At 50.7% G+C, this 21,384-nt stretch overlaps 1 protein-coding gene across 8 annotated transcripts; it reads left to right on the top strand.

Moving 5' to 3' along the window:
• Positions 1-20,857, top strand: lima1a (LIM domain and actin binding 1a). Of its 8 annotated transcripts, none has more exons than XM_086213061.1 (12): positions 284-642; positions 721-785; positions 5,107-5,275; positions 6,083-6,128; positions 8,426-8,806; positions 15,427-15,484; positions 17,494-17,588; positions 17,725-17,790; positions 17,896-17,947; positions 18,177-18,241; positions 18,339-18,472; positions 19,307-20,857. In XM_086213061.1, exons 3-12 carry the CDS (start codon positions 5,151-5,153, stop codon positions 20,310-20,312), a joined length of 2,028 nt encoding a protein of 675 aa, XP_086069187.1. In that variant the 5' UTR covers positions 284-642; positions 721-785; positions 5,107-5,150; the 3' UTR covers positions 20,313-20,857. The 8 variants fall into 8 exon arrangements, with proteins under 8 accessions (XP_086069185.1, XP_086069187.1, XP_086069186.1 ...); XM_086213060.1 differs by having other exon boundaries at positions 284-647; XM_086213059.1 differs by lacking the exons at positions 284-642; positions 721-785 and adding an exon at positions 1-209.
• The last annotated feature ends 527 nt before the right edge of the window (positions 20,858-21,384 follow it).

Below are 21,384 nucleotides of genomic sequence, written 5' to 3'. Positions count from 1 at the left end.
CAGTGCGCCTGCGGTGGAGAAAGCGCAGGTTCGGCATCCAAACGGAAACCAGCCTCGCTAAGGCGGGAACACGTGGATTTACCCAGCCTCCACCTGGCGGAAGGATACAACCGCGACCTGGCTTATTGGGAGTATCACTGCGCCAGCTGTCTGCCTGTGTGCCACCTGGACGGTCCAAGTTGGAACCTGAACACACACCTGCAGCTCAGGTGAGTGTGACGCAGGTGTGATGCATCAGGTGTGTTGTCCTGCTGGGCGCGTGACTCAGTCCCACCTGAGCTCCTCTGCCAGGTGTGGCTACCTGGTTCTCAGCCTTCAAGGGGCACAAGCTGGTGGTGTGAGTCGGAGCCGCCTCATCCGAGAGGCAGCAGGTGTCTGTGTCTCACACCTGTACGCTTCCGCTGCAGGGAGTTTAGCGTGTCTTCTAACAACTGAGTTTGTTTGGTTGTTTGGGCAGCAAGAGAAGTAAAAGGTCGGTAGTATGTGATGGGAGGACAAACGTCACGCCGCGTCGTCATGGGAGTCTGTCAAGCGCTCCGGCCTGCAGGTCATAGTTAGAAGATACGGTGATGGTTGAGCTGGCAGAGCCGCGGTACGACTGACCCTCAACCAGGGAACGTTCTTCTGTCCTGGGTTTCCGGGGTAATGTGAGTCTATTACCACCAGATGACGCTGTGACTAATCTGCCCCAAATATATAACAGCTTCTTCCTTGGTCCAGACTCCGCCCCTCCACCAGGTTTGGTGAAAATTGGGATCGGCACATTTGCTTCATCCTGCCGAAATGTAAGCAACTGAGGAGATGACAAACAAACATGTTTTGTGTGTATTTGGTCAGAACATCGCTGCGTTCCAGCCAACGCTCGTCGTACAGAACTACAGGAAGCAGCTGTTTTTGTAGTCCATCCTCGAACCTAGCATCAGCTCCAGCTCATGGGACATCATCAGACGCATCAGCTTCGTGGTGGATAAACATAACAACACAGTGTGACGTTCATCGCCAAAATTCTGGTTTTATGACTAAATTCTTCAGGGCGTGGCTCTCTGATTTGGCTCCACCCCCTGCTCCTTTTCTTCTCCACACTCTTGTCCAAATATGGTCGTGTCAAACTGGTGAAAGCAAAAATGACAAATCAAAGTGTGACGTCACGCTGAGTCCATCGACTCAATGAATTTCATATCAAACTGAATTCAAAGTGAAGACTGCCACTCACTTCTGGGCCCTTGAGTGTGTGGGACGGGTTCTGCTGGCGCCGGTCCGTCCACATGTTCAAATTCTCTCTTTGACAGAAACGTTGCTCTTGAAGCAGCATTCTTCCCTCCGAGCCGCCGAGTCAGCCGGGGTGGTGAATGAGTCACATCCTCTAAACCTTTGACCTTCTGGGAAAGCGGGCAGCCAGGAGTCTGGCGTTCGCTCCGTTTCCAGGAAACCAGTGTGGGATTCCCCTCCTCCTCCCCCCCCTCCTCCCCTCCTCCCCTCCTCCCTCTCTTCCCTCCTGCTTGTCTGCCGTGTTGGGAAGGCATCAGTCATCCCTCAAACCTGCAGCCTGCCTGTAATCACCCCGAGGAGCTTCTACCTGCCAGGTGGTGGTGACTGCTGCCGTGTTATTGGCTGAGAGGAAGTAGATGGGAGGGGCTTGGCTCCTCCTACTTCCTCCTCTATTCAAAAGCTCTGGTTGAGGCAGCTGAGGGGTAAAAGGAGAAGGAAACACAAGTAGTGGGCGTCTGAGAGCATCGGGGAGTGAAGCAACAGATCCTCACAGGTAGGTGGACGCGGTCGGCGTGGCTTTGGCAACCTGGCTGACGTGAATTCCTTGGTTCAGGTTTCTGGAATCCTCTTCCTGCCGCCTCAGTGGCTGCAGCCTGGTGATGCTGCTCTGACGGGAGGCTTCAGCCTCGACACGACGACCCGCGTCTGCTTTACATGCTGCTTTGTTTGTCACCGAAGCCTCACGATGGAGTTGATTTCTGTTGAGCCTGACCTGCTGGGAGAGGTTTGAAGGGAAAGTGATTGAACTGAAGAGAGTCCATCAGTGGTTTGGCAGGGAGAGAACATCTGACACCGACTCTGGTCAGAAATGTTCAGGTAAAACCAAATCTCCCACAGTTTGGGCTTCCTAGCTGGAGGATTTGTTCATTTCCTGCCCTTTTTTGTCCTTTCAAACAGAAAATCTTTGAGTTCTTGGCTTTTGCTCGCTCTGATGGCCACTGAAACTGCTCTGACAGGCTACACACAAGCTAGGATGCACGCCGTTGCCCTGGAAACTAAAATGATGTCCTGTTTTTCATCTCTTCAGTGGTCCAAGGAGGTCAGGCTCACTAGATGCTGGCGTGCACGCGCAAGAAATGATGATTCTGTTGTTAAGATGATGTGTTGGTGTCTTTTGCCGTGAGTGGACTGCAGGAGGCAGGAAGTGTTCAGTGGGGCAGGCCCCCCCGTGTGGGCGGGAATCAGCCTGGCTGTGACGCCGCCGCACCAGCACAGCTCTCAACACATATTTCCTAAATGAACCGAGCTCTTTCCCAACACTAGGAGGTAAAGAGCGGTGACGGTGATCTGACTTAACCTCAGACAGGCGTCGAAGGTCTGGTCGCGTGGTTCAGGGGAGGATCGTCGTTTTGGTTCACATTAGCACTTCAGTTGGGTTCACGCGCGTGTCGTTGACTCCGCCCATTGCAGGCAGAACATATCAACGAATGACACCTCAGAGGTGACGCGGGCTTTGGTCCGCACCTGTAGGTCAGCGTGGCGCTGATGCAGCATACATGGATGCTAACTGCGATAAGAAGTGGTTTGAGGGGCGGGGCCAGAGGATGTGTGACATCACAAAGCCTCTCTGACTTTGATCGCCATCATCTTTCAGCTCTGATCTTGGACAGCCTTTAACCCCCCCCCCCCACACACACACACACATTTTGAATCCAACACTGACCGCCACCTTTGGTTCCAGAGGTGAACACTCGTTCAGTTGAGTTACCAGTCGTGATGTCATAGGTCGTCGTTCGGTTTAGCGGCTTTAGACGATGGTGTCTGTCAGGTAGAAGCCTCTCAAATCCACCATGTTAGAGCAGTAGACTACACTACCCACAATCCTGAACTGTATCAGTGACGCCCCTGATCAGTGGTCGCGCTGTTCCCATGGGAATGTGTGGTGAACTCATCACTGTCCACCATTTTGAGGAACCTGGCAGCAGAAACACGATTTCTCTCTCTGACCAGAACGGTGGGATATTCAGAAGTTGTAAATTCACCTGCACCAGTGACACGTTAGCGAGCCACTAAATGGTCGCTCAGTCATGAAATGTAGTGACTTTGAACGATGCTGGGTGGGAAGTATTATTTGCAATGGTTTATGGGAAGAGTAGTTCCTGAACTCTTGAGGTAATTATGTACCCAGTCTTGTGTATTTATCTTTTTTTTATCGTTTTGCCAAATCAAATATTTGTTGATGACGAGCTGCTCGCTGGTCGTCTTGGTTCCTGCTGTAAAACTCTTAAACGTCATCAGAGGAGCTGAACTCTGCCTGGTCCCTGCTGAGCTCTGAACAGGCGCACGCATCAAAGCTCCCCAGCTTCCTGTCCGGCGTCGCGCTGCACTTACATAGACGTGGCGTATACAATCACGTCACATGATATAAAATGAGATTTGACCGCATTGACGCGCGTCTTTGTCTGGACGTGACAGAGGGACATTCAGACGGAGTCTCCCAGATTAGATTTGTTAGTGGCTGAGATGCTTTTCAAGCTTGAGCTCAAGATGAAACATCGTGTCTTTTAAAAGAAGGTAAAAAAGGTGTCAACCAGCTAAAAAATCCAGACAATCATGGACACGAATGAGAGTAAAAGTACAGGCGCGTTAACGTGGAGTCAATCAGTCGTTACCAGCAGAGATGGCAGCAGTCCAACTCTCCTCCCCCTAGAATTTAATGAGCTCGTCCTAATTAGGCAACATCCCACAATAGCCCACCTGCTGGATGACGTGGCGCCGCCGGGCCGAGACCCTGCAGGCTCTGACGTCACCGGCCACCTCATCGACCTCATTGTTGCGCTCAGCCCGAGCGTGGCTAACTCACTCATTACTGTTGCTGCTGCTGCTGCTGCATGTGTGTGCTTGACTCCAGCCTGCAGGCTGCGACGCTGCAGAGGAGGCCAACAGGTAGAGACGTGTGTGTGTGTGTGTGCGTGTTTGTACAACAGTGTTTTGGTGCGTTGCAGGTGTATCAGTTGTTGTGGCCCTTGGGGCTCAGTTGGAGCAGCAGGAGCAGATGGTCACTGGCTGGCTGGGTGACACCGGCGTGTCGCTGCTGCACAGCCAGCACGCCGTCACATCCCCAGTCAGACCAGATGCATCGATTAGCTACTGAGCGTTTGTGCTGGTGTAAAGGCTCCTCTGCAGCTCTCATTTCAAGCCTGTGTCTGATGAAACAATGCGGAATCGAGGAGAAAGACGATGAACCAGCAGCAGATGCACGCCAAGGACAACAGAGGAGAGCGCCTGACTTCTCGCCTGCTCTCACTCTCAGAATGTATTTTACTCGGTTTCAAATTACTTTTCCAGTTTTATTTTAATTCCCATCTCGATTCACATTTTTAACGTGTTTGTCAAGGTTGTCTCAGAGCATCAGTTTTTGTAAAGGTGCTAGACATGATGACTTTAGGGTCAAAAGATCTTATTGGTATGAAGATAGAATGTTTGAGTAAACAACAACGGCTTGAACTCTGACCTCACGACCACCTGAGGTGAGATGAGGTGAGTCGGCGGGGAGGCGGGTGAAGTGAAGACGCAGAGGCACAGGAATGTGCTCGTAGCGTTATCGGCCATTTTGTGAGAAAATCATAGTCTGTCAAGTGAGTCGCATCTTTACACACACCATCGCGGTGCGTCTTTGCTCCGCCCCCTCGGCCAATCTGGCGAGGGTCGTATCACATGCTTCCTGTCACACGAGGCTTCATGGACTCTCGGTGCAGCTCAGCAGCGTCACAATTTACTGCGAGAGATGAGAGTTAAAGAGAATCAACACCTTTGAGTGTTCCTTCATTCATCTTTGATGCTCTTTTCATTTGGTTTAAGATCTTTTTTTCATTTTTATCTCTCTTCTCATCTCAGAATTATTTTTGGCCGGACATTGACGAGCAGATCGATCAGCAGAGATGGCCTCCATCGCTCCATTCGGCCGCAGACAGTGGGCGTCGCAGTCACTCAGGGTCACAGCCAAAGAGCTGTCCATCGTCTCTGCCAGGGGTAAAAACAACGCCATCGCAGAGCGCTTCACCAAGTACGTCCCTCCTCGTCTGTCTTCCACCACCAGCTGAATAATTTAGAGGCGGCAGGAGCCTCCTGCGTCTCTGACTCGGCTGCTTCCTCTCGTCTGTAAAAATGGCTTCAATAATCACATCAGTTAGAAGTTTCTGGGTGAAACTGAGGTGAATCCTCTCCAAGTGCATCGGCACAGAGCTTTTAGCCGTGCAGCACAAGAGCTCAGCTGACTGGACGCTTCCTGCCGGCAGTTACCGCTTCTCACCACTAGGAGAGGGTAGCGGCGTGTGTCTGAAGCTGAGCAGTTAGTGAAGGTCCTCCTCGCAGGTTTAGAGATGGAAGAGCTGAAAGTGGCCTCTGAGTTCAAATGTTGACTTTTTACTAACTGATTTAGTTGAAGCGACTGACGGGAGCAGCCATGTTTGAAATGTCTCCAGCCAGGAGCAGGAGCAGAGCAGCAGAGTCATCCAGCGGAGCAACTGGCCTCCGTCAAGTTACATCCACTAAAAGTGCATTTTTTTTAAACACAATGATGGACTCAAGCTGCTTTGATCGTCTGTCACAGTGGTCCACCGCTAGTTTGCTAACGCGTGACCTGAATCTACACACGGTTCCTTTAAGAAGCAGAGGTGGACACCACGTCTCCTGTGCGGCTGACGATTCATCATCCAGATTTAGTGAACCATGAAAAATCATTTGTTCTTGAGGAGAATTTGGGACTTTTCTGGGGTGTGCATACGTCAGGGTGGGGCAGCAGCAGATGCTTCTGCTCCAGTCCTGGTCCCAGTTCATGACCACGGTGTGAAAACGTTGTGTCTCGCTGCAGGTACCAGATGGCAGCGGAGGAGGGCAACGCAGAGAAGAAGAAAGTGGTACGTATCCGACTGGAGATGGAAGGTTCCATCCGTCCACGCGGCGGCCCGCTCGTGTAGTGGTGTTAGATCAAACTTTCAGAACTACATATTTACTTTGAATTAACTTTATTCAGCTTTTAAAATCATCAGTGTGTCAGTTGGTACTTTAACATTCATCTAATTTCTCTCCTGCCCTGGTTTATGTTTGGTTTCCTCAGAGGTGGGGGAAGTACAGAGGTGTCGGTGTGATACGGAGCTCAGCAGCGACCCGCCCACCTCCATTCAGGAAGTGGAGGTCCTGATTAGCTGCCATCAGAAACTGGGTGTACTCGTGATTTACTACACTACCCACAATCCTACAGCATATCGGCAACGTCTCCGGTTGGTGGAGGTTAGGGTTACCATGGGAACGTTACTGAACCGGTCACTGTGGGCTGTTTTAGGTTTCACGAGTTTCTGCCGTCATTTGAGAGGAATTTAGAATATTCGCATTTTTATGTTTATTGACATCAGTTACGAGTTTTGTTGGTCATGAAACCGTAGTTTAGACGACCACGGGTCTCGTTTGAGATGACCTACGGGGTGAGCAGTTCTTTAACTACACTTTCTGACTTTTTCTCCACTCCGCTTTTGGTTTTCGTGCCGAATGAAAGGTTCGATAGTCAGGATTCAGGCGGTGGTCTGGGCTCCTGCTGTGAGTGCAGATCTGCTCCGAAGGTGGGCAGCTGGCTGCTGAGCTCCGTATGAATGAACTGTCTGTAGCGTCTCATCCTTCTCAGTAGGGACAGTAACTCCAGCTGGGAGACGGACGAGCTGCCGTTAACGCGTCAGATTTGAGTCGGGGGGCTTGTCAGAGAAACCTTACCAATGCAGCTCTTAACCCCTCGTGGAGCTGCAGCTCTCCTCTTACCTTTTCTCATTTCCGGGACTTATTTTCCCTCTTTTCCTCACTGACTGTCTCTGTTTCTGATTTTCTTTCCCCTCCCCTTGCTCTGCCTCCCCCGCCCCTCACCCCCGCTCCTCCCTCCCTCCCTGTTTCCGTCCCTCTTGTGCTTCTCTCTGGTGTAGGGGGTGGGATAGGTACTTCATGCCGCCCTGATCTCTTCTCAAGCCTCTTGCATCTGGAGCAGCTCGTAGCATTTCCAGCCGGCCTGCAGACACACACACACACACCCTCACACACACACACACCCTCACACACACACCCTCACACAGACACACAACGGCCAGCGGACAGCCGGGTCATCAGCCCCTCTCAGGTTTTTACTCTCTACTTTTGTCTGTAGTTTTCCGGCTCCCTCAGGAGTGGATGTGCATGCTGAGTCGCTCTTCTCTCTCTTTCTCGACTGTCCTCTTGTCCTCACGCAGCTGCAAATGTGGTGGCGTCGCCTGCACCAGCGTTTCCATGTAGTTTTAGTGTTTCTGAAGTAGAATGGGGGGGTGGGGTGGCTTGGGGGGGTGTGGGAGTGGATGGAAGTCATTGTAAGAAGTTGGAAAGTTGCTCACATCCTTGTCAGAGTGGTAGAAGTGGTGAGTCATCATATATCTGGAGTGTTGATGTGTGACTGGGAGTGAAAGCGTGTGTTCTCACTCTGCTGGAGGACACGTTACATGCATGACTCAGACACCGCAGAAGCTTCGCCGTCTGCACGATCAACGACGGCGGCGACCTTTGTTTTCAGGATTGTTTGTGAGACAAAAACAAAAATATCTGACGGCTTTCTGACGCCTCCTGTCAGCGTGCGGTCTGTTCAGGACTTCAGCTAAACTCCGAGGACGGAATCAATTAAGTGACTGATTTGGAGAAAATGAAGAGAAATCTGTGCCTGCGGCGGTCGAACCGTGGGTTTGTGATCAGTTGTTGCTGTTTTGCTTTGATGTCCCGAGGGAAAAGAAACCGTGTTCAACTGGGAGCGTTCGATCTGGAGCTGCGTTCTGTCTGTTCTACCCGTCATTCTTTAATTAAAAATGAATCAACGGCATGATTTTGGTTTTCAATCCTTTGGAGGGGAAACCTCTCCTCCCAGCGTTTTGAGGTTCTGTGCTGTCTGGGCTCTGAGGAGTTCCATGAAGAAGAACGTCAACCTGGGTGGAACAGAGCGTCGCAAATATAATTCACTTTTACGTCCGTGTGTGGTTTCATTCTTGTTTTAAGAACTTTTGTTATGATGTCATGTAGCGGCCTGTGTCTCGTCTTGTGATGGCGTTGGGTGTGTTTGGACGGGGTCAGGGGTCAGGGGTCAGGGGTCAGGGGTTCTGATGTATTTGTAGTCTTGAGTGTTAATAACAACTAGAAGGCCGCTGTTCCTCTGCAGGCGGCCGAGTCTTTACCTTCCACGCTGAGCGCTGGGAATCTGAGCGTTCTCAAGAAACGCTGGGAGGGGCAGCAGCCATCCAGCCAACCGCTGGCCCCGCCCTGCAACGCCGGCGCCCGTCAGACCCACATCACTCTACGACCTGAGACCCAGTCTGACTCCCAGCAGGAGCCAGAGGACCAATCCCACACCAGCGAGTCCAACTTCATCCAGTCAGCTGGTGCGAGGGAGCTGCCAAACATGGAGGCGACGCCCAGCAGAGATACTGAAGAGCGGGGGGCGGCGGCGGTGGCGGCTGAGGTACCTGAGTGTGAGAAGCCCAGCGTCCCCCTCAACAGCCTGAAGATGATGTTTGAGAAGGGCGAGAACCTGACAGACAAGGTGAGGGGCCGTGACTACAGAAGACGCGTGACTTTATTGCCTCACACTTCCTGTCTGCAGCCGTCTGTGGCTCCGTCTCAGGTTCATAAAACCGTTTGTTCTCAAAGCAACCAGACCCCCTCAGAGCCGTCATGCTGCTGCTGGTCACATGGTGGGGCCTCCCCTCACCACACACACACACACATACACACACAGCTGACCTCCGGCAAGCAGCACTTCGTGCTCCCGGCTGTTAATTGTTATTTGTTGAGCATGAAAGTGGAGCCGTGAGACGTCCAGTCATGCTAAGTAGCGCGCTCGCGCTCTGAATGTGTGTGACACGTTAACGTGCTTCCTCAACACAAAGTCTCCATTTATGGCGGGAGGGAACACAACAAGTCATCATGAGGCGCTTCGCTTCTCCACGGTGATGAGAGATGAGCCTCCTTTCATCGAACTGTGAAATGATCGCTCAGATGTTTGAGCCTGGAAATCAGAGCTCTGATCTCAGCCTGTAGATCCGACCCGGTTGATCCGGAGCTCGAGGCCTCGCCGCAGGATTCCTGCTCATCTGATCATGTGACTTCTTCAGAGCAGAGGTAGTTCACTGGAGCAGCCGGCTCAGACGTCACCCACCATCAGCCTTGTGCTCATCTTTTGTTCTGTTACTAACCACCAGGGGATCTTCTCCTGTAACACATTACTGGTTTGAAAATAACAACTCACCAGCATGCAAAAAAGTACTAGGAATAAAAGTACTGAGTACTTCAGGAGCCAGGACAAAAATCCAGCGTCTCTGACTTGTAGTAGCCGTTGACCAGTAAAACCCATTATGATACTGAACATCTTTTAAGACGTGAAATCCAGTTTTTGTGCTGAAAATGTCCTGTTACCACAGTGTCATGTGACGCAGTCGACCAATCAGAGCAGGAAACAGCCTCGGCTTTGAGGATTCCTGGGCGACGGAGTTTCGGCACTGATTTGTATGTTTTCACAAGCAGGAATACTTTGATTCCTCAAATGCTACCACAACTTGTGTATAAGTACACACAGATACGACTTGTGTGACCTTGCGTACACAGAGGGAACAGAAATGCGGGGCAGTGTTTGGCCTGAGTCCCGTAACCGTGGCTCAGAACTGGTTTTATTTTGTAGCCGTGGTGGAGTCGGTCGTGTTTAGAGGGAATTTCCTGTTTCGCTTTATTTATTTATTTCCATTTTTACTGCCTCGTCATACTTCTGCATGTAGTTTTGGTAAAGGTAACAGTAATCAGTAACTTGTTACTCTAAAGACTGTCATATTGTAAAGTTACTTATTACTTTCTATTAAAAGTAAGCAGTAATATGTGACGCATCACAGTCTGTCAGTTAGCTTTGTAAAAATGACTCGGCGGCTGGCGGCCCGGTGGAGCAGTGGTCCTCCCTGTGGCCCCCCAGCAAGAAGGTTGTGGGTGGAGCAGTGGTCTTCACGATGGCCCCCCAGCAAGAAGGTTGTGGGTGGAGCCCCGGCTGCAGCACGGGGTCTTTCTGGGTGAGTCTCCATGTTCTCCCTGTTCCTGCTGGGTTCTCTCTGGTACTCCAGCTTCCTCCACAGTCCAAAGACATCAAGAGGGACCAGGTTAATCCAGACTCTAAATTGACCGTAGGCGTGGCTGGGAGAGCCAATGGTTGTCTGTCTCTATGTGTTGGCCCTGCCATGGACTGGTGACCTGTCCAGGGGGAAGGCTGCTGGGATAGGCTCCACCCCCACCACCCTGTACAGGAGGAGAGGGGGAACATGGAGGGATGGACTCGGGGGTTAATCTGGCATCACGATTGCCTGCGGCGAGCGAGTAGTTTCACCTCCCACGAGCGCCATCGGATAAAAGCAGATTCATTCCATTGTCGTCTACGATTCCTGAGCTGCAGCGGCTCATCCAGCACGAGGGAGCTGTTCTGTCCAGAGAGGGAAGTCATTCCAGGGTGCAGCCGTCCGCCGGCAGCTCTGACCTCTGACCTCTGACCTGTGTGAGCTTCTCACATGCGACTTTAACTGTGTTTCATCTTACATTGCATCTTACAGAGTCCAGCAGTAACACAGGATCCTCAGAGGGGAGGGCTCACCACAATAGACTCCACTGTATGAACCAGCCCCCCCCAACACACACACACACACACACCAGCCCTCTCCTCTTTGTTCAGCGCCCCTCCACAGGCCGGTGATGTCATGGCGCGGGCTCATGACTGCAGACAGCTGATCTCCTCTCATCAGGCTGTCTCCCCCAGGGCCGCCGCCACTCCCCCTCCCTACCTCATCAATCAACCGTCTTCCCCACTCCTCTCTCGGTGCTCCCTCGCTCTTCATCATCTCCTCCTCTTCTTTTATATTAACCCTTTCATCCTCTAGCAGACTCTTATCTAAATAAACCCCCTCCCCTCCCCTCCCCCTTCCCTTCCCTGGGCCGAGGAGAGGCATGACCCCCACCCCTCCCACACACCAGCTTCCTCTCCAGACCCGAGCCCCACCCATCCTCCTTCCCTCCACCCCTTTACTCCCACTGTCACCCTTGCCCTCACAAACCAGCTGCTCCTCCATTACCCTCCTGACTCCGCCCATCAACGCCCTCCATTCTGAGGCTGGGACACACCTCTCATACCCCCCCCCACACACACACACACACAATCTGTTTACATGAATACTGAGATTAGAAGCTGTTAGCTGGAGCTCCTCCTCATCCTCCTCTCCAGTTGCTATCGGCGTCTCGTAGCAGCCCATCGTCTTCACTTCAGAGGAGCCAAACATATCCGTGTATAAATGTGTATAAATACATATAAATAGAAAATATGATACTTCTCCCTTTTAGGACGAATGCGGAGTGAACGAGTAACTTTGCCTGAAAGACGTTGACAGCCGTGGTTTACGAGCTGCTGCTTGATTGAATAAAAAGAAAAGTTGTCTTTCTGTGGTGAAACAAAGTTTTTGCGTCATCTTTCAGGAACGACTCTCGGGACCTCCATGGCGGTCGCTGAACTTCTTTTGCGGAGGTGGCGAGACTGTGGGGGAATCGTCTCATATTTAATATGGAGAAAGCAAACGTAGCTGTGATGTTTGCTCCGCGAGCGGCGTTGAAGCTGCGTGAGGGAACGGGTTTCTGTCCACACACGTTGAACTCTTGAATCAGTTGCCTTTCCGCCTCTTCCTCCCCTGGCGCGTCACGTTAAATGTAACAAACGCGTGGCTGTAGGCGAAGCAGCATGGCGGACAGTGACGGAGTCGCTGACGTATTTGTAGCTTCAGCCTGGCTTTCAGCATCGCTGAGACGACAGAAAGACACGGACGTTCGCGGCGAACTTCCATTCCTGCACGCTGAGTTTGTAAAAGAATAAAGAAGAGGTGAATATTGAACCTCCAACTGGATGAAGATGCAGCAGCGGTCAGGAGCTGACAGCCTGAGTCAAGACTGTGTCACGTGATCATAGTCATGCTTGTTTGAGTTGCTATTGTCTCTGCCCCCCCCCCCCCCCGACACACACACACACACACACGTCTGTGGCATGGTGGCACACTTTGCCTCCTCATTATTGTCCCTGCCCTCATCCAGTCTGAGTCAGCCCCCCTTTGGAACACCTGCTCCCTGTCAGCCCCCCCCCTTCAGAGACCCTACCCACTGCTCCTCGGTCACAGTCTCCGTCTGTCCTCTGGAGCTCACACTCTCATCTGGCCTCCCTGCTTCTCTGCTGACTCTTCATCTCCTGCTCTTCCTCATCACAGGTAGAGGTGTGGTCCTCCTCTCGTCTCTGATCTCTGTCATCTTCGCTCTTTGTTCTTGTTGACCGTTTGCTCTGCTTCCTCTCCGGGGACACGCACCACGTGTGGGTCAACTTCATCAGCGTCGCCTCAGTGTTTGTGTGTCGGCTGTGTTGCCACGTTTAAAGGCTCTTAAGTCTGGCAGTCTTTTTCTTCTTCTTCTGTCTTTGTTTTAACGTAGGGGTGTGTGTGTGTGTGTGTGTGTGTGTGTGTGTGTGTGTGTTTGGGGGGTTACACACAGGGTGGGGTAATGAGGGGAAATGCAAGTCAGTCTGAATGAGAGCTTTAGCAGCATCAGGATTAGTGGCAGATTCTTTGTCTGGCCTGTCGGTTCCATCTCCGGAGAACTCGAAGAACCCGCCCGTTTGTTTACGTCCAACTGTTTAACCCCCCCACAGAAAAGCTGCACCTTCAGTCTGTGGACGATAATCCAGCCTCAGGCTTTGATCCGTTATTGTGATGACCGCGTCTTTGTTGTGGTTAGTTTGTGTTCTCATACATGTGAATAATTCAGGACCGCATGCTTGTTTCTTGTTAACCCCCCCCCCCCCCACGTGACATCATGTGTTAAATATAGTTAACTTTATGTTTTAGCTCAATGATTCCAGGAAATCAGCCAGAACAGGCGATCTTTTTAAGAGTTTGTGCTGCTGATCTGCAACAGTCTTGTTGTTTCTACTGCCTTGATGATGACCTCCAGTGTTGAGTCTCCAGACGCTGGAGCAGCGAAGCAGTAATGACCACAGGTTATCCAGACGTCCCTGTCCAGCAGGAAAACTGGAATTAGATTTCAGGAAGCAACTACAATATTCAGCTGTGAGCAGCTCTTGTTTCTGTTATATATGAATTCCTATCAGAGAATATTTCACATCAACTGCTCGTTGGTGCTTTCAGAATTAATAAATGACAGTTTTCAGTGTGACAAAGTCACCAGGAACAGAAGGTGTCCCTCAGGGCTCAGTTCTCGGCCCGGTTCTGTTTAGTTTTTCATGGATGATACCGCCACTTCATTGAGGGACTTTCACGTGTCGCTCGATGCTGATGTCACGATTGCGTACCGTTGTCTTGATTCTCTTCAACCCGCAACTGAAACTGACACTTTTTACTGAACTTGAACTCACGGCCAGTAAAACAAAGTTTGTGCTTTTTTAAATTCTGGAGCAGCTTCAACTGTCCTACATTTATGCAGGCTGAATGTGAGCGTACAGTTGTCATGGCAGCTGACAACAGTTAATCAAGTCACTAAACTACTAGAACCGAGCAACATGTAAACTCCACTTAGAACCAAGTTGCTCAAACTAAACGTTTGTTCTCAGAGTTAAAGAGCATTTTTATCCCACAAAACGCGTTTGACTCAAGTGAGAAGAATGATTTTTGTATTTTTCTGAAGGTTTTTGTAGTGTAGTGTATTTTATTTACGTCCATCAGGATGAATTTGGCCCCTGGGCTCCACCTTGGGCATCAGTGACTCAGAATGGCAAAAGTTGCCCAAACAGGAGGAACGTTTTCTCAGACGTGTATTTTGGATCATGGAGAACCGCATGATACCACAAATGCTGATTTTTCTAGTTGTCGATGTTCGGCAGCGATGATGGACGGTGCTGAGCTCAGAGGAAGGAGGTTTATCTGACTGTCATCAACTCATTGTTTATCTTGCGTGTCGTTGCAAAGAAAAAACATTTCCGTCATCGCCAGTCGCGCCATCCAGCAGCTGCACGCACACATTTGTTTATGAGGTCTCTCACAAGGAGAAGCCAACAGCGATGAGCTCCGACGTGTCTGAACACTCGTGTCAGATCTGCCTCTCCCTCGACTTTGTCTTCTGTTTTTTTTTTCAATATCTCCGAGCAGGTCACGACTCGGTGGGCGGCGTGTCAGCCGCGCAAGACAGAACCAGCAGAGAATACACGCCGCTGTACTTATTAGTTCAAAATCAGCTGTTTTAAGGGGGTGGAGAGGGAATCGAATGTTGCTTTTGGCAGACTGAGGGCGTCCTAGTCGCTGTCTGACCTGTTGTGTAATCTGTACCTGAAGTTACTGGAGGAGGCGGAGCAGTGACCTGCTGTTGGCACGCGTCGTCAGTGGGAGGGGTTTGACTGCTGCTGCTGCAGAGTTGAGACCCGTCGGCTGCTCCTGAATAGAAACAGAGTTCACTCAAAGTCTGAGCTGTTTTCAGGAACATGCTGGAAGTCAAATCTGGAGCTTCGGCTGCACGAAAGGATCCCGTTGTTCAGTTTGCTTCATGTTGGATTTGATCAAACCCAGAACCAGAATTCAGGGAGTTTGTGCTTCCACTGGAAGTGAATTCTGGAAATCTGATTGTTGACAAACGCATTGAGAGCGATGGTGACAAAGGTTTCACATCGCTTAAATTATCTCCTCTATGTGGTGACGTAATGTTAAGAAATAATTACAGTTCTGGCTCTGATCTGGGACCTGCTGATCAGGTTCAGGGTTGTAAAACCAGCACCGAGGAACAGTCCAGGTGGTTTATTTTCCATTATTTTTCTGGCTGGCAGTTGTGGACAGACGGGGTGTCTGTCTCAGGCTGCGTCTCTCTGAGCTCATAAGGGGATTAAAGTGGTTCAGACTGGACGTGTGCACACACACACACACACACGCACGCACACGCACACAGGCAGTCAGCTGTACATCTATGATTGTCCCTCTGTCAGGCTCTCTTGTATTTGCTTCTTCTCGTCATCGCCTCCAGTCTTTTTTTGCTCTGCTGGTTGAAACATGTGAGTTGTAGTTTTTGTGTGTGTGTGTGTGTGTGTGTGTGTGTGTGCAGGAAACGCTGAAGGTGAAGTGTGTATTTGTCTTCTACACATCTGACTGTGTTTGTTGTACACAGGTGTCCAGAGAGCAGCCGACCAGAGGAACCAGCGCCAACATGGAGCAGCTGCTAGGAGGTACACACGTCTCCTTCTAAATTTGACCATTTTAAAGGTAAAATCTCAAGTGTAGAGCTTTGTGGGGCAACAGCCAGCTACCCAGGCGCTAACGTAGCTTGAGCTGAGGGTGACTCTAACACACTTCTATCAACTTGAAGTGAAGCTAGTTGGTCGTCCCATTGCAACATGTTGGACTGAAGAACCCACAGGACAAATATCTGGCAACTGCTGAGGAACTTGAAACACCTAAAAAGTGTGTTTTGGCTTTCAAGAACTCACATTTGGGTGTCTTGATAAAACATTTTTCCCCTCCTGCATTTTTTCTTGGTGACTCCAGAATGCAGTAAGAGCCAGCCATGTATATTTAGCTTGAAGCTAACAGCTGCTAAAAACAAATAACTGACACATCTCCGTTCAGCTGATACGAAGGGTTTGTTAGTTTGGATCTCCGGTCAAAGAGTCGCTGGATTACTGATCGTCCGGCCAGATTAAGAAGACGGGGATTAAACCGGACGATGACCCGGAGAGCTGGTAAACGGATGTTTTGGACAGTTCAGCTGCTGTTAGCCATCAGCTTCGATTAGCTTCAAGCTAAATATACGTAGCTCTTTCTGTATTCTGGACTCTGTGGAGGGGGAGGGGCTTTGCTGATGTCACAATTGGCTCCCCTCTTTGTTCTTGATGTTATTCCGTGTTGTTTCTATTGATGCAGTTAATCCAAAGTGGCGGCAGTGCTGTTGTCAGAACAGCATTGGAACGTCTCCTCTTGGATTTACATTCCAGTGTTCAGCAAGTGAAGCGCGGCAGACGTCAGTCCATCATGTTTCCTCGCTAAAAATTCGCCTCTTGGGCAGCGAAGAGACACGAGACGGGTACAGACTTCCACTACAAACTGTAACTTTTAATGTGAAAGAAGCCTTAAAGTATGTAGTTTTACCTAAATGTGCACAGCACAAAATATGTACAATAGATAAGTTTTAAAATCATAATTTGCTGCGTCGGCAGATGACATCAAACAGAGCCACTAAAACACCAGTCTGCAGATTTGTGTGGTTGCCAGGCAACCACCAATCTGACTCATATTCAACCCTTCATCTGTGTGTTTGTAGCCTGAAAGGCTAAAGTGACGTCATTCACTCTCTGACAAACGCAACCTCACATTTAGATCTGCAACGATTATTTTCATCATCGTTCAGTCGACACAGTGCCAGTGACATTGAAAAAGGCTCCGTGTCTCCCAGACAGTGACGACTGGACCAAAGAAAGCAGCAACACTGAAATGTCTGCACTTGCTAATTACGAACATTGTTCATCCAGTCATGACCATGCATTTGCTGTTTGGGGTGCTGCCCCCAAGTGGCCAAAAAGTATCAGTTACTGCACATTTATAACATCCATTTTTGTTAGTATTTGAAAAGATCCACACGAGTGCATTTGTATTTTACCTCCATTTACAAGCCGAGGTGCTAAGCTAACTAGCGTGCTGCCACCCAGAGGAGGGAAGACGGTGTCCTTCAAGTCAGAGTCAAAGCCAACTGAGTTCGATCTGCCATGGCTGCCCTGCACGTCTGCCACTGATCTCTGGTACTTTCCAATTAGTTGCTAACACGGGTGTCATTCTGGATGGATTACACCCTTCCCTGGAGCGAAAAGCTCCGGAGTGACGACACCAGCTGATCCCGGAGCACTGCGATCAGCAGACTGCCTCGGAGAGCGCAGGAAGAGACAAACTTGTGTTTCCTCCAGTCTGCACACGGGTCCTGACCTCGTGTTCCCGTCCGCCGCCTGCATGACTAAACGCCCCGCGCTGCACTCCTGAACCAGGCTGAAGATTAAATCTGAGCAGGAAGAGTGATGATGCAATGCAGAATTTAGTTGAGTTCACACAGTTTATGAGTTCACAAGCAATTAAAAATGATTTGTCCACTGTCAAATCAAACCCGGCAGATGGTTTCCCCCAGAAAATCTCAAGGACTTGGCGATATTTGTTCTGGGCACTCATTTGTTGACCTTGTGATCCGTATCAGATGGAAGTCTTGCGGAGTCGACGCCTCTCCGGGACAGGATGGCCCTCTATCAAGCTGCCATCTCCAAACAGGACGTCTCTCCCACCTCGGCCGGCGTGAGTAATCCAGCAGAGCTAATTACACGCTATTAAAGGGGGTCGATCAGCAGGCAGCTCAGAACGTGTCAGCGTGGAGGGAGAACGTTAGGCAGCATCTCGCCGGCGTGCTGACGCGAAGCTTTGTGTCTTTCAGGGTGATCAGCTGGACGGTTTCTGTGGAAAGCAGAAGGAGAACGTTCCCCCGTGTTCTCTGGACATGGTGAGGATGAGAGGTCACCTCTGTGAAGGAGTTACTCAGACGTGTTCCGCTCTTCCAAAACCTGCCAGATCAATACGTGTGACGGGCCATTGTCTCTTGTTACAGAGTCCCGAGTCCGAGTCAAACAGCAGGAAAGTTCTGGTGGCAGAGAGCAACGGTATGTTCCGTATGTACGACGTCATGCGATGGAACCGGCTGGAAATGTTCCTCTCGGTGTTCATGGAATTATTCAGAGACTCCACCAGTTTATCTGAATTTGACCGATAAACCTTCATGACTGTTACATCCAGTTCATGCAGGGAGGTTATTAACTCTGACTCAACAGCTCCATCTAGTGCTCAAATCATGTCACTGCCTTTTCTTACATGACCCTCCGTGCGTTCCAGGTGCCGGTCCTGGGACCACAGCATCCCCCAGCCAGAGAGACTCCTCCCCAGCCAAGACCCCCAGGGTGAGTCCTGCTGAACACTCGCTCACACACACACTCTCACTCACTCACACACACACACAGAGTTCTGTGTAAATAATCAAATGTTTCCTGTGTGCAGAGTTTCCGTCCTCCAGCCAGGGAGACGTGTGTGTCCTGTCTGAAGACCGTCTATCCTCTGGAGAGGCTGGTGGCCAATCAGTACATCTATCACAGCTCCTGCTTCCGCTGCTCACACTGCAACACCAAACTCAGGTGAGCAGCGCACACACGCACACACACTTGTGCTCATATCATATACAAAATACAATATACTCACACAAGCAGGAAAACTACTTTCTGTTATTCTTTTCTCACCTTTGACAAGACTTTCCAGCATTACCTCACTCATGAGGTAGAGGGTGCTATTGCACACCTTGTGACAGAACACCGCATCTCAAGGTCCTAAGACAAGCAAAGAAAATCTCTGGAGGACGCAGCAGGCAGATGGGGGGCCTGTGGTGCAGCACCAGGCCCCCGGAGAAGCACTTCAGTCAGGCAGGGGAGGCGGACGGAGGCTCTGGCTGTCTGGGACCAGCCTGCGACTGCTGGCCAGAGCACAGAGGAACCGTATGGGAGGGAAAACCCCAGTGGAGTGAACATGAATGACAAGTCGATGTTAAACGTCCTCCTCTTTGCGTTTCTCTCAGCTTCTTGTCTGCTGAGCGCAGCGCAAAGACAAATTGGTGAAAATGTTGAGAAACACCGGTGGTGAAAGAGTTCATCGTAATAACGAGGACTGATGAGTCGTAATGTTGATGGAATCCCGCGGGTTTGATTCTGTTGATGATGATGATGATGATGATGATGATGATGAATCATCAGGGCTGTTCTTGTTTTCATATTCATACATTTCAAAGATTCCTCTGGGCTCTGGCGTGCGTCACACGTGTTCTCCAGCTCTCACCTGTCAGGTTTCCGTCCTCTGATGTTCCTGTGGGAGAGCAGAAGTTTTCTGTCCGGTTCTGGTGTTACTGGCCGTGGAGCACGTGGACCTCACGGCGTCTTCGCTCTGTTTTCTAACGTTCTCTTCTTCTCTCCGGGTCACAGTTTGGCCAACTACGCCTCGCTGCACAACAACGTCTACTGCAAGCCGCACTTCTGCCAGCTCTTCAAGGCCAAGGGCAACTATGACGAGGGTTTTGGCCACCGGCCTCACAAGGAGCTGTGGGAGAGCAAAGGTGAGGCGGGGGAGACCTCACCGCAGCCTCAGACCAAGCCAAAGACCCAGACCCCCTCCCCGGACCTGGAGAGCCCCAGCGTGGAGGACTCCCCGCTGGCCAAAGTCAACGTCCTCACAGCCACGATGGAGGCTCTGGGACAGGGATCGCCAGACAAGACCGACAGACCCACCGAGACCCGCCGGCTGAAGATCTCCTGGCCTCCACGATCAGAACCAGACGACTGCGCCAGTGGATCCACAACAGAGGGGGTCGCCACCAGCAAGCTCATCCGAGCCAAGTGGCCCCCAGAGGACGAGAGTCTGTCCTCCCCCCCCGAACAGACCAGAGAGCCTCCCTGCCTGCGCCGGAGCTCGTCCCTGAAGGAGCGCAGCATGCCTTTCACGCTGGCGGAGCGACCCGCCCCCGAAGCCAGGAAACAACCTCCTCCCTCAGAACCCGAACCCTCCAGCATGGAGCTGCAGCATGGCGGCCAGTCGTCAGAGAGCCAGACACCCACGGAGGACAGCTGCGTGGACGTCCACACCAGCTCTGGAGAGGAGGAGCAGGAGGCTGAAGACCTCCCGGACGGCCCCCACCACCACCACCACCACCACCATCATCTCAGCCCAGAGGACGGGACAGCAGGAGGACAGGAGGAGGAGGAGATGGAGGAGGAAGATGGAGGTGTGCTGGAGGAGGAGATGCCCCCTCTGAAAGACCAGGAGACATCCTCTCCTGAAGAGGTGGAGGCCAGCCGCTCGTCCCAGGATGTGGGTTTCTGGGACAGCGAGGAGGCGGAGGAGCAACGGGAGGCTCTGACGGTGGAGGAGATGATCAAACGGAACCGATACTACGAGGAGGAGGAGGAGGAGGAGGAGGAGGAGAATGTATAGACTGAATTATCTGCTCTTGACATTTGGTCGTTTCTAGGTTTCTTCTTCTTCTCTCCCTGAACCACAGTTGCTGTCCTCCATCGTGCCTCCTCTGCACATTTGCAGCCTTTCCTGCCAGACGGTTCTAGAAGCCTGCTGGCGAATGTTCCCCTCTCCTGTTTGAAATGTACAATAGTTAAGATCCTACCCAGGCAATAGTTTTTAAAGCAGAAATCTCCAAAGGTTATTGTATTGCCCTGTGCATGACTTTTGTATTTTTCTATTATCAGTCATTTTGCTAAGTTTCATTATGAAACCAGAACGTTTTGGCTAAATGTTCTCCTTCTACTGAATGTGAGCGCTGAAGACTCCCATCTGTCACCGCCGCACAATAATGAGACTCCATTGAATCGGGCTCCTCTGCTTGTACACCGAGAGGAAGTTGACCCCTCGGACCACTTTGCTCCTTTAAGATTGTGAAGATTTGACTGAATGCAGATTTAAGTGTTTTTGTTTTTAAACCAGGAGACCAAATAGCCTACATTTCTACTGCTAAATAAATTGTTTCGCACAAAATGTCTGGTCTGAGTCGCGTATTCTGTGTCAGTCGTGTTAACGTGGTCATCAGTTTCTTGAACGCGGAGGAATTCTTAAAATCCGGCTATGCTAAGCTCGCTTGAGCTAAGTGCTAGCATGCTAATACTTAGGAGGTACATTTATGGTACCACCATCTGATAGTTTGTCACATGACTTAGTTGGGGTTCTGGCACCATATTGATAAATCAACATCAAGGCTTTCAGAACAATAAAACTGAAGTTTGAGCAGAGAGGACAGTTCTAAGTCAGGCTTTCCTGAACAAACTTTTTAGTCCGACAAGTTCTACGTCGTCCCTTCATGAGAACCGCCGTGTTCATCTTTGCTGCACTGTTCTGGATTCTACGGTCAGGTCCACGTGGCCTACGGAACCGGCCAGGGTACCGGTGACCCGTCAACACAAAACTGAACACAGTCAAGTAAATGCACGATGCTGATCTACAACGTTGTTCTTCAGAAGTCTGGTTCAGGAGTGCTTGCGTTTCTTCAGCCTTCAGA

Source organism: Aulostomus chinensis, chromosome 9 (genome assembly GCF_037954235.1).
Source record: "Aulostomus chinensis isolate RoL2024-O1b breed Wild chromosome 9, RoL_Achi_v1.0, whole genome shotgun sequence".
Classification (NCBI taxonomy): Eukaryota; Metazoa; Chordata; class Actinopteri; order Syngnathiformes; family Aulostomidae; genus Aulostomus; species Aulostomus chinensis.
This window is presented reverse-complemented; position numbering and strand designations above follow the sequence as displayed.

Coding starts and splice junctions, on each gene's coding strand:
- lima1a (XM_086213059.1), top strand. CDS start 5,151: ATGGCCTCCATCGCTCCATTCGGCCGCAGACAGTGGGCGTCGCAGTCA. Junction 6,129..8,425: donor ACGCAGAGAAGAAGAAAGTG/GTACGTATCCGA, acceptor GTTCCTCTGCAG/GCGGCCGAGTCTTTACCTTC. Junction 18,473..19,306: donor CACTGCAACACCAAACTCAG/GTGAGCAGCGCA, acceptor TCCGGGTCACAG/TTTGGCCAACTACGCCTCGC.